This window comes from Acanthochromis polyacanthus, chromosome 8, assembly GCF_021347895.1.
Source record: "Acanthochromis polyacanthus isolate Apoly-LR-REF ecotype Palm Island chromosome 8, KAUST_Apoly_ChrSc, whole genome shotgun sequence".
NCBI lineage: Eukaryota > Metazoa > Chordata > Actinopteri > Pomacentridae > Acanthochromis > Acanthochromis polyacanthus.
In genome coordinates, this window is record NC_067120.1 from 39,415,345 (window position 1) to 39,428,364 (window position 13,020).

Sequence of the window (13,020 nt, forward strand, 5' to 3'; positions counted from 1 at the left end):
ATATAAACAGAAGAGCCATTTACAGCTGTTGTTCTACACTTGAGGTTGAATTTGAAGGTGCTGGATTGCTTTGCAGTGCAAAAAGGGAAGAGGGCGCTATTGTTCTTCAGAAAAACACAGATGCATACAAGTCTGCACTGACCAACGGTGGTGGTTCTAACATTACCGACAGAGCAAAGATCTTCCAAAGAAAACCAACATTGTTACTGGGGCCAGATAAAAGCAGCTTGGCCTTTTATGAAAATGTTTCAGCAAATCTCCATCATATCAAGACTTTAAAGTTGATTTGATGATGATATTGTGATGTCTGAAATTTCTGCACTTGAAACAACAACAAGTACAATTAACAGTGAAAAAACAGACTGATTTGAAAAATATAGATGCAGTGCATGGACAGAGAGTATCATTTGTATATTTATTAGAAGCAAAGGAAAACATATTCTTTAAAAGAAGACTTCAGTACCTGCATTTCCACTGGATGTCCCAACTTGCAGTTTACAAACCGCTTTCTCATTTCCTAGTCAGAACTTATGGTACTCGACAAAAGCAGTCCCACCTTCATGGTCCCACAGATCCACCCTCATTGTCCACATTTTGGATCTGTTCTTGGTCAGAAAGAAAACCTTCTTCAGACCGAGCCAGTGGTCCTCTAAAAGAATCAACAGAGCACAAAGAAAAGGACTGACTTTTTTCTGACATCTCTGCACAGTCTGCACCAATCAACAGAAATGCATCAATTCATTCTTCAGTCCATTAAACTACCTGACAGATATTTTAAAATTCAAAACACCTTTCCAAGCCTTTTTGGGGTAGAGCTCATCAAGCTAAATCAGTTTTTCTCTTTTACAGTTACACACAGCAGTTATCAGGGTATATACTCACATGTCAGGGCTCCAAAACCATTTCTATAGTTTGTCCATTTTCTGTTTCTGCTGACAGAACCTGTTGGTCCACTGCGCCTCTGAAACACTGCCCAGCCTCCATCAGGAAGTATGATATAAGAACCCCTTAATGAGCAGCTTTTACAAAGCAATATCTCTTTCAGATCTGTGTTAAAAAACAGAATAGGGAGGAGTCCCTGTCATGCTGACAAAACAGCTTTGACTCATCAAGGTGTTGATCTACGACGCTGATAGTGGATCCTTTGGATCAAGCTTGTGCAGAGCACCTCACAGTTGCTTGATTGGTTTGGGACTGGGTGAACAACCTCTGCTCTTTATCTTGTTCCTTGAGACTTAGTCAGTAAGTTGCAGTCTGCTTCTGAGGGTAACATGATAGGAGATAGAAAAATACAAGTTCAGGATGACCAACATTGACTCCAGCATCCTACATGTATAAAACAGATGAAGTATGACCTCTCAGTAACTACATTACATAAGCTGACAAGTGCAGTACTTCCACTTGTAAATAATCAAAGCCAAATACATCAGCAACACTAAAATGAAAACATTGAAATTTAAGTGATATTGCACATCTGTTTTATATTGTAAGATATAAAAATCAATAATCTGTACCTTGAGGAACAAAAAATACAACAGAAAATGTTAAAGCAAGTGATTATGCGGAAACCTCTCTTTAAAAACAGACACTAAGGAGCGCACAACATATGTAAAATGATCTTGTGAAATATGTGAAAGAAAGAAGTGAAGGGAGACATTCAGGAGAAGAGGAGAGGTTTGTAGTAAGTAGTTTTTAAACTGCCTGTTCGGTGCAGCTGAAGAGAAGAGCCAAAACAAACCCACAACAGCCAACCAGGCTCTTCATTTTGACCTGAGTTTATCAATGAAAAGATCGTCTTCATAGAAAGTCACATATTTTAGAAACATCAATACTAAGGAGGGGGCCCAAGATAGTGTGACGATAAATAAAAATGTTTGGTTTTTTCCTCTCTCTCTCGCAAAGTATTGTTGAAGAAATTTCACTCTTAGTCCTTCAAAGTTTGCTGTAGTGGGGTGTTTATTGGTATTCCAGCATACGGTGGGCTAACCAACACAGAGCATGAGTCTGTGAAGGTCTGTGAAGCCGACCCAGAACATTTACAGAGTCCACATTTTATAGAGATGGTCAGAGGGTAGGGAGGGGGCCGTATGTACATACAAGGGTGAATAGTGGTTTATTCGCATATGGTTGCTAGTCAGTGGCAGATGGCAATACAACAGAAATACAATAGGTAATTGAATCAAGAGATCTGGCAGACAGATGCAAATAGCAAAGGTGTGACAACAAAAAGTAAGAGGAGGTCTGACGGACAGCAACAAATAATAAAATATAAAAGAATTGTGGATAACTGTGGGAAATGGAATGAAGGAGAGACATGTGGCACTAGATGCTGAGTCATTCCGTATGAAATCAATCAATTTAAAGAAAACTTCCCACCTGACCCTCTCAGATTTTGCTAAATTTTTACATACATTTAGTACATTATATATGATGGGAAAATCCCAAAATTGAATGCTTTATTGTCATTAGTTTCAAAGTTATGGCCATTTGAAGTAGGTAGGGGGTACCCTAAAATTGCAGCCAAAATTAAGACTTGAAATTTTCGACCTTTTTCAGACTTCTATAACTTCTGAACAACAAAAGATAGAGATCTGAAATGTTCAGAACCATTTCACAGTGACCTATAGTCCTCAGAAATGTGAAAATATTTACTTTATATTTATAATTGCATGTTACAGAGAATGACAAAGTTGCGATTTTATCCATCATGAACTTCTAAACTGCTACATTTGGCCGCCCATTACACAAAAACTAATCATCATATCCATTAGAGATTTTATGTGGTATAATCTGGCTATCTAAGGATTGGATCTGTATAAAATGATAGTGCTATGGGATGTAATGCATGAAATATGAACAGCTAAAAATCTAAAATATCTGTCCGACCTTCGGATTCATTAATTAAAATACATTAACATACATACATTAAACAAACATTAAACTGAATGGCTTGCCTAAAAGCACCGTCATGGTGCATTTGGTAGGTTAATTCATGATGTTTCTGGAAAATACAGGTAGTGTGTTGTTTATTGGCAAGCCACTCAGTCCACATAGTCATTGTGTGTGTGTGTGTGTGTGTGTGTGTGTGTGTGTGTGTGTGTGTGTGTGTGTGTGCGTGCGTGCGTGCGTGCGTGCGTGCGTGCGTGCGTGCGTGCGTGTGTGTGTGCGTGCGTGCGTGCGTGCGTGCGTGCGTGTGTGTGTGTGTGTGTGCGTGTGTGAGGGAGGGAGGGAGAGGGAGGAAGAAGGAGGAAGAAGAGCGGGTGTGTGAATGATGAAGTACTCCTTGGGGGAGTTTACTTGAAATGTTAAGGATTACAAAGTGTGTATTTAAAAGAGCTTGTATTTTATTTTTCTATTTTATACAATCACAGACTGTTGTTATTTGAAGACGTTTGTCAAGTTTACTTGAAATTTTATAGATCGTATTTCTTTAAAGTGTGTATTTAAAAGAGCTTGTATTGTTTGGGACCAATAAAACTGACACTTTGTATATCTTTGCTTCTGTGTCATTTATAAATGCTTTATAAAGCATAGATAGTCCTCACTTTAGATGGGCTCACGGAATATACTGAACTAGAATAGAATAGAATAGAATAGAATAGAATAGAATGTCTTTATTGTCACTATACACAAGTACAATGAGATTAAGAGTATCTCCATCAGTGCAAGAAACGTAATAAAAATCACAAAAAGGATAAGTTAAAACAGTATAAAAGAATAAAAAGTGCATGGTCAGTGTGATATTGCACATTTGAATAGTCCGTGTTGCACAGTAGACAGTTATGAGGTTATGACGGTTATGAGGTTAACTAGTGGGTAACTAATGAGTAGTAACCGCACTAATAGGCATTAATAAGTTATTCATTGAGTATGAATACGTGTTTGTAAAACATACACTAGCACAGTTGCTAACCCTTTATAAAGTATTAACAACTGAGGTTATCAATGAGCAACAAAACATTTTTAACCGGATTTATTAAGTGCTTAGTAATGCATAATAAATGCCATACAGATCACCAATTCATGATTAACTAAGCATTTACTAATGCTCAACTGCTGCTTAAGTACTTATAAATGGGTTGAGTTTAAAACGTTTAGAACTGTGTTTACTAATGCTTAGTAATGTATAACTAATTATTTACAAATCAGTCCTTCCAGGATTTTGCGGGCGATTTTCGTGATTGTTGCGGCCGAAAATGCCTGAATTCGCAGCAGTTTTTCTAAAAATTGTGATAAAAGTTGCGATGTTTTAAGCTTATTTGTTGTGATAAAATTGCGGGAGACAGTGACAATTGCTAAAAAGCTGCATTTTTCCAGCTTGTAGAACATGTTTCAATGCTGTAATTGACAATATTTATTCTGAAATTAATTATTTAACGTTCCAACCCATTTCCACAAAAGCTGACACCATGGTGGGACATTAGCAGCAGCCAGATACCGGTTTAACATGAAGTGGTTGGTAGATTTGTGGCACAAAATGATAATTTACTATTGAATGAATCATATTTGTACATATCTGTCAGTGGCTTAAAAAGTTAATTTCACATCCTGGCACACACGTGTTCACACACACCCACTCACGGCTTGTCACGCCAATTAACAAGAACAGCACTGAGAGAGCGCAGTCCTCCACCAAGACAGGTGTGTGTTCTGCATGTCTACATACTGAATTGCGTGACCTAAATATGTAGCCAGCGACAGGAATTGATGGAACTCAGAAACACCCCCACAATTTAATGAGTTGTTCCTTGTCTCATTTCCAATACGTCCACAGACGTAGATTTGTTGTAGGATAACAATCATGTGATCGTCAGCAGGCGCTGAGGTAGCGTTCACTTGTTGCCATGGTTACCGTGCTGCTATGAGACGCCGTGCCGCTATGAATCCTTAACAAATCCGTGGATCCAAACTTTAAGCCGTATCACTGCTGAAGTCTAATCATTTGGTCCTTGTGTCATTTCTGACCGACCCTGAAAACTTCATTTAAATCCCTGAGTCTGTTTTTGAGTGATGTTGGTAACAGAGGAAGGATTCACACACGCTGATCGTCACATAACTCCGCCGTGTTCTTTGGTGGAATAATTAATCTAATTTACCTTCATTCTTTCAGTGCTCTAACGGATCTGGATGCAACAGTTTCCATCATGGTGATTTGTCTGGTCTGTTGTCTGATCATTTCAACTGTTCAAATATGTTTTGTGTTTTTTTTTTTTAAGTGTATCAATCGATGATTTTTTTTCTTTTTTTGTATTCCACCACAGTATTGCACGGGTGTAAAACAGTTTAGCTCCACTTTGGTGAAGAACATCAGTGAATTAATTGTTTATCAAGGTCTTCAGCAGTAATTTTTGTTGGTAAATGAGAGACATCAGTATCCCACATGTCTGCATCTTCAGACCAGAAACAGGAAGTGAATTCGGTGACGTACGTGCATTAGGTTTGCGCTGGGGACTGCTCTGATTGGTGGAACTCACGGGAGGCGGGCCAAAATTGTGGTAGTTGCGGTGATTGGAAAAAATTGCAAGGCCACGCAAAATTTGCGGAGATTGGTTGATTTCGCGTGAATTTGCGCGATCGCAACATCGCGAATTCCTGGAGGGACTGACAAATGATGAGTTAACGATGAATTAAGCACTTTACAAATGTTTAACTAATGCTTAATAATGTGTTAGTTGAACATTTAAAACTGTCTTTACGAATGCTTTGTAATGCATTACTAATGTTGAATTAATGGTTAATTCATGAAAAATTAAGGATTTACTAATGCTTGACTATTGCTTAGTAATGTATTAGTTGAGCATTTATAACTGTCTTTACTAATGCTTTGTACTGCATTACTAATGGTGAATTCATGATGAGTTCATGAGGAATTAAGGATTAACTAATGCTAACATTATGTTTAATCAAAGCTTATCTAATGCTTAATAGTGTATAGTTATTACAAAGTGTTACCTTTTTTCATTTTTTTGCTATATTTAAATATTGTACATATATCAAAGTACACAATATAAAATGTAACAGTGATCAAACATGCTTGTCTGAGTTGAGCCTACAGCAGTAAATCCCACATAGACAAGCTGAAACAGTGAATGGTCAAAACCAGAAACTGTATATGCTCTGGAGGTAAAACTATGTATCATAAACTGTCTCCAGAAATCACAACACTAATAGCATTTTTAAAAATTCCTGTGGCAAACTACAATCACCTGGAAGCAATCAAGTTTCTTAGAGGTGGAAGTTAGCTCCCATATGAGTGACTAAGTCTGTTTCATCGACTGGGATTATGTATGAAACTTCATGGAAATATTATGTGTCTCTGCACTGGCTACAGAATTCCAGAATCTTTAGGAATCACAAACATGAGGATGTATGTGTAAAATTATCTTTATTATCCAACCTGGTGTACTAAAAATAAGTAATTGTAGTTAGTCTTCACTGTACATAGATTCCTGAAGACAAAATCTAGCCTCCCTTTATAGGACATATGTAGGACAAGAGAACATTGATCATATTCTTAATAATGGGAGGTTGTGGGTGGATGTTGTGAGGTAAGTGATGGGCCAGGACCATCTCCCAGGCATCCACCAGATGAACATTCAATCCTTTAAATATGGCCCTGAGTACTTTGTCATTCTGCAGTGAGTACCAGTCACTGTTGGTCAGACTCACGTCTAACATCAAAGCTCTGGGGTTTGCTGTCCGGATGATGACCACTGTACCTGGAGATCTGTTCAGCAGGCGTACCACCGCCCTACGGATGCTCTGCAACCGCCGGATGTAGACCTCCACTGGAAAACTGCCGAAATGTGCCCAGATGCCAAAGATTACGACTATGTTGGTGCCTCCGATTACATTGTCTAGTTCATTGGCAATGTAACGCAACTCGTTGATTGGGACAGGGAGAAAACGAATAGGAGGACCATGGCAGCGGAACGTCATTAAGATGTTGTTTGCAAAGTCCATGGCCATGAAAGGTCCAACTCCCTTTGGGGAGTGCAGGTCAAACTCCTTGAGATCTAAAAGTATTACAGAGGAAACAGATTCAGGGTGAAGAAAATGATTTTATTTCCTTCAGTCACTGAGAGGCAACTACCTGGTAGTGCTCCATTGAAGTACTCAAACCACTGCCTGATGGTGGAGTCTCCGTACAGGTGGACCACTTTGCCTTTCAGACACTGAGTGATGGCTGAGGAGGTGTTGAACTGCTGAACTTTGGTGCCACTTAGTGTTTGCCATGCACCCTGGTAGTAGTAGCCAGAGGGTCCAGACTCCACATTGCTGTTGCTCACCACTGCTTGACCTGAGAGGAGGGAAAGATGAGAATAACTTTGTTGATAAATCCCTTGAAAAGTTCCAAATCAATTTATTACTGATGGAGATCCTGGTAACCGTATGTCTTTGTGGACTCAGTTTTCTACCCTCATTGGCCCCACCTGCCCACAATAAACACACATCTACCCAGGATGTACTTGCATCAACAGATTGGAGCATGTACAGGCTAGATATGCTGCACAAAGAAACTGCGCTGGCCTTTATAGATCATCTGCGTTTGGTCGAGCAGCCTTCTCTTATAAAATTATCAAACACTGGAACAACCTCCCAGTTAGCTTGAAAACATCTGTAGATTTACACACTTTCTCAAAAAAATTAAAAACACATATTCTCAATAATCAGACATGTCAGCACTAGTCCATAGTAAATGTGTTTCTCTTTTATTTAGTAACGTAATGTTTTGATTTTATTGTTGTTGCTACTTTTGTTTTATACATTTTGATAATTTTATCTTGAATAAGTTATATATAAATGTATGTGTAATTCTGATGTATTTTATCGATGAGCTAAGGTTAATTTTTTGAATTTGTTTAATATACTGTTTTATATTCATTATATATGTTGTATCTGCCCAGGGACTGCAGACGGAAATTAGCAAACAGCTATAATCTGGTGCAAAGCATCTTTTCTTTTTAAGATTAATGTGTTTGTACATTGTCCCTGTTAACTAAACTAATAAACTAAACTAAACTAAACTAAACTTCCTGTCAATCCACCAGATGGCGCTATGACTGTGACTGTATACTGATCTATGGAATTCATCAGGGCGACTTGCTGAAATTCTGCCAGCCGTCATTTCCACACCTTCAGACTTTTGTGGATCATTTTCATAACTTTTGATCACCCATGCCTACTGTACATCCTGACCAAATTTGAGCTCTGCTGGGGTTATGCTTTTTGAGTTCACAGCTTTTGAAAATGTCCAAAAATTGGCCAAAAATTGTCCAAAATGACACGGAATTCAAAATGGCTGACTTCCTGTTGGGTTTTGGGCATGGTTGTCATTGGCTTTTTTGTGCATCTTAACATATTACATATGCCTACTAAATTTCATACCTGTAGGTGACACTTACTGGCTGTAGTTCCTTTTTGAAATTTTCCAGGTGGCGCTATTGAGCCATTTTGGATCACATCTCTGCAGTTCCCCTAAAATCTTGAATTCTCCTACATTTCCCATAATGTACCTCAGCTTCTTTTCGCTCAACCTGCACTAACTTGACTTCATAACTCACCTCCATCATGAAACTCCCCACATGGCTTCATTCCAACATGAGCAGGTTCGTCTACAGACACGATGCATAATTCAGCGACTGCAGCTTCACTCAGCTCCACTGGACTGGATTTATGAGTGAAAATCTCTGGATTTCCCCTTTACCTCCTCAGATTAAAGATTATTGTGACAGCGGTGGAGCTGAACCCAACCTGCAGCTCCACATGTTGCACCTCGTCTGCCTGTTTAAGTGTCACCAAGTCGGACCACATATCGCCAGCAGAGGATGCTCATGAATTATGCAGATGGAGCACAATAGCTTTTTATCCACTAATGATCAATATTGGATGATGTTTTGCAGCCGCTGTGTTTCAGCCGCTTTGCTGGGAGCAACAATTAGAAATGCTTTCAGCTCCAAACGCTGCAGAAGCACTCTGCAACGGTTCCCCTGCCGCTCTCCGTCAAAACCTCCGAGACCCAAAAGTTTATCTGAGGATGAGCAGCACTTTCTGGTAACGCCGAGCAGAGATTCAATAATTCAGCCTCCTCAACCCCCAACAGTCATGTCATGGAGTGTTTTATTTACTGTATGAGGAAACCATGCAGAACAGATCTACTGTAGAATGGTTTCATGTGAATTTTTTTTACTGCTCAGGAACACTGAAGCAGGAAAAACTCATAAAAGATAAGTGATCCTAGATAGTGAAAAGAAAATGTCAAGTTGTACATATTAAAGCTCTCAAATAAGTGAGCTAGAGAGGTTAAACAGTAAATAAACCACAAACTCTCAGCTTTTTATGTAACTAAAGCACAGAAACCACAAAAACAATGTTTACTTTGTACTTTTTTTTAACATAACACTCAGCATATTATTGGATTTTCTCCTTTCCAAAGCTTCACATGTGAGAAAATGTTCATGAATTCAGCAGTAACTCAGGTGTTGCTGCTGATCTCATCACCTGAACCTCCTCACCTCCTCATCCAATCAGTTCAGAGCGCATAAAGCAGCCTTCAGTCGTTGGTCTCCAGGTAGTCTTAGCGTCTGGAGGCAGGTTTCTAGTTTCTTCTGGTTTCTCACTGGTCTACCTGCAGAACGTCTCTTAAACTTCCACCTCTTTGCTCATATTTTACTGCAGTCGTCAATGCCACAAACTGTCGTTTAAAACTCTGAAATTTAGCCTCAAACCCCCACAGAGTTAATTCAATCTGCAGACCAGCTGATACTCTCAGACTGAACTCCCTCCATGGTTTCATTCACGCCATGAAATCTATCAGAACCTCTCAGTAGAAGCTGTCAGGTAGGAGCCCTTTCATTGCTTAAATCCTCACATTTGTTGCTGCTTTACAGCTTAATGTAACTTGGAGGGAAAATCTCTTACAAGCTAAAAACCCATATTCATTGATCTTTAGATCAACCTTCTAAGTTGCACATTATTTTGTTGATATAATGATGTTGGTAATTGAAACAACTTTACTATTTTGTGTGGTTTAAACAAAAATATGCGATAATTGATCTAAAACTGCAGAAATTTCAGTTCAAGCTGCACACAATATTGAATGAATGCAACATTTTGTCAACACAACACATTAAAATGATTAATTGTAATCAGTGCTGTAGATTTTCATCCAATCTAATCATGTTTTTTGTTAGTTTTATTTGAAGTGGTGTAAATAGTTCTCCTGAATTACTTATTAGGGTCTAAGCACCAAGGGTGCAAAGACCCTAATGAAGGCCATTGCTTTATTTTCATGCCTTCTTTGACAAAAGAAATGCCTTTAAGAGGCCCTAAAAATACTCAAATGCATGAAAATTGACACACCCATCAAGACATCAGGCATATGTAGCTCGTCAAGACGCACAAAACTGTAATTGACACCCATGCCCAAACACAACAGGAAGTCAGCCATTTTGAATTATGTGTCATATTTTGTACAATTTGGTTTTATTTTTGGACATTTTCAAAATCTATAAATTCAAATAAGGTAACTCTGACAGAGCAGAAATTTGGCACGGGTGATCAAAAGTTTTCAAAATGCTTCACAAAAGTCTGATGGTGTGGAAATGGTGACTGGTGGAATTTCGACGTTTCACCATGAAACAGGAAGTACTGTGTAACTAGCCTCTACAGGCTCCAATCTGCCTCAAACTTTACGGCTGAATCCCAAACCGCCCCCTACACACTCCCCCTAAACTACCAAGTGTCACTCCAAAAGAAGTCACACTCGCAGCTGTGGAGGGCACTTTAATTGAAGGGGGAGGGTAAAAATACGATCGTCAGGAATGGGACGCCCTGTCGCCTCACCGGAAAACGGAAGACGTCATCGACATGGAAACACAAAAACACCTACTGTGCATGGCTGTAGCGCTGTGGCACAGGTTGCAGGCAATGATGTAGGGCTACATTCTGCTTCAAATAATTTGAAGTCATCCCACATTTTTTCCAATCCTATTATCTGGCATTTCAAATCCAACAAATGAATGAATGAATAAATGAATTCTGTCAGTTGTGTTCAAATTTTAAGGTGTCAGGGGGTGCACAATTAAATCAAACGTCAGCAGAGAAGAAGATTTGTTTCTTTTGATTTATCTTTTTACACCACTCTTTTTGTGATGTTCTGTCAGTGTGAAAAAGGCGTGGGAGAAATAATGAACGCATGTAGAACTTACATCGATATGTTGTTTCCTCCTCCATTTCGATGTTGCACTTCCTGAAAAAATTGTCCAGAGTGAGCATCGATGCAGACTCGCTATTTAAGGGCTGAACAGTCCACTCCCCCTCCGCACTACGCGGTTTGGGACGGCCCTTAAAATGGAGGACCCTCCGCGGGAACGCGCAAACGGAGGGGTAGTGTGGAGGGGTAGTGTGTAGGGGGCGGTTTGGGATTCAGCCTCCATGTGTCATCAGAGACTGGCTCGAATCACATCCACAGGCTGATAGAAATTTATAGTCATAGCATCACCCGGTGGACATTTTTGGTCGCTTGCCATGAAACGGGAAGTGCTGTCTAAATAGTCTGTACGTGCGTCACTATGCCTGAAACTTTACATGTGTGATCAGAGTCCAGTCTTCATCAGGTACATAGGCTGAAATATATTCTCAGTCGCAGTGCCACCTGGTGGACATGCTTGGATTTGCTGACCAGCAAGGATGCAAAGACTCAACAATGCTGCTTGCAGCTTTAATTAGGGTCCGAGCACCGAATGGGGTGAAGACCCTATTGAAACCCATGGGTTTATTTTTTAGAAATTTTTATTTTCCTTTTATCATTAAGCAAATTTTGCAATAAAATTAATCTGGAGTTGAAATAAATACAGAGTTTAGGATGTAGAACTCTCCGAGAACATGAATTATCCACTCGAGAAGTCAAGAAAGTCCAGTATTTGTTCTTTTCCAGCTGTTAAAAAACAGCATGACAACACTAATTTCCATAACCTCTTTTACCTTTTTCCTCCAGTGTTTGTTCTTTCCCATAATTCTCTCTGATTCCTGATACTAAACTGCAAAATGTGAACTTTTCTGGGGTTTTGAACAAAGATCAGGATGGATCAAAACGACCTCTGAGATCAGGATCAAAATATAAACACATTATCAGGATGTTTATACAGGAATATGAAGGAGATGGAATGCTGTTTTAAAACACTGGAATCAGCATTTAATCAGATATTTCAGAATTTGCTGTGAGACATCAATCCATCCTGTAAATGCAGCTTTAACTCTGACACAACATTTTACTCCAAACAATGAGGATGAAGTCAGTTTCTATGCGTTGACAACTTTCTAACCCTAACATCTCAGGTTCCTGTTTTTTTTTAAGTTATAACTGCAAAAACAATCATAATAAGGGCTGCTGTGACTCATAAAATGTGATTCTGCATCTGTCAGAAGGGAAAGTGGTGACCTGACAGATTACTACAGGTGTTTCAGTCCAGAGAAGATCCGTCGTCAGGCAAAATTAGTCAAAAACACCTGTGTGGATAGGAGAAATAGAAGAGTAGAAGCTGTAACTGTGCACAGGTGTGAGCTGATATATGGATAAAAATGGCTGCTGCTGTTTGTCAGGTGGAAGAAAAAGTCCTGCAGCAGCAAATCAGTCTAAAAATACACCATGGTCATCAAAATGGCATGCAAATGTCTGAAAGTCATTGAGATTTTTACGTGTTTTCAATTGATGTAGAGGTCTAGATGTTGGTGTTCATAGAGGTCTAGATGTTGGTGTTCATAGAGGTCTAGATGTTCATAGAGGTCTAGATGTTGGTGTTCATAGAGGTCTAGATGTTGGTGTTCAAAGAGGTCGAGATGTTGGTGTTCATAGAGGTCTAGATGTTGGTGTTCGTAGAGGTCTAGATGTTCAGAGAGGTCTAGATGTTGGTGTTCATGGAGGTCTAGATGTTGGTGTTCGTAGAGGTCTAGATGTTCATAGAGGTCTAGATGTTGGTGTTCATAGAGGTCGAGATGTTGGTGTTCGTAGAGGTCTAG

At 39.3% G+C, this 13,020-nt stretch overlaps 1 protein-coding gene across 1 annotated transcript; it reads right to left on the reverse strand.

Moving 5' to 3' along the window:
- Nucleotides 1-6,462: 6,462 nt before the first annotated feature.
- Nucleotides 6,463-8,180, reverse strand: LOC127535125 (NXPE family member 3-like). Its single transcript, XM_051952188.1, has 3 exons — nucleotides 8,177-8,180; nucleotides 7,094-7,300; nucleotides 6,463-7,016 (listed from the first exon to the last, which is right to left on the reverse strand). Exons 1-3 carry the CDS (start codon nucleotides 8,178-8,180, stop codon nucleotides 6,463-6,465), a joined length of 765 nt encoding a protein of 254 aa, XP_051808148.1.
- Between the last annotated feature and the right edge of the window lie 4,840 nt (nucleotides 8,181-13,020).

What these genes read in the sequence shown, in the direction of transcription:
- LOC127535125 (XM_051952188.1), bottom strand. An exon ending in CTTCAATGGAGCACTACCAG is followed by an intron (nt 7,017 to 7,093) that starts GTAGTTGCCTCT and finishes TAATACTTTTAG; the next exon opens with ATCTCAAGGAGTTTGACCTG.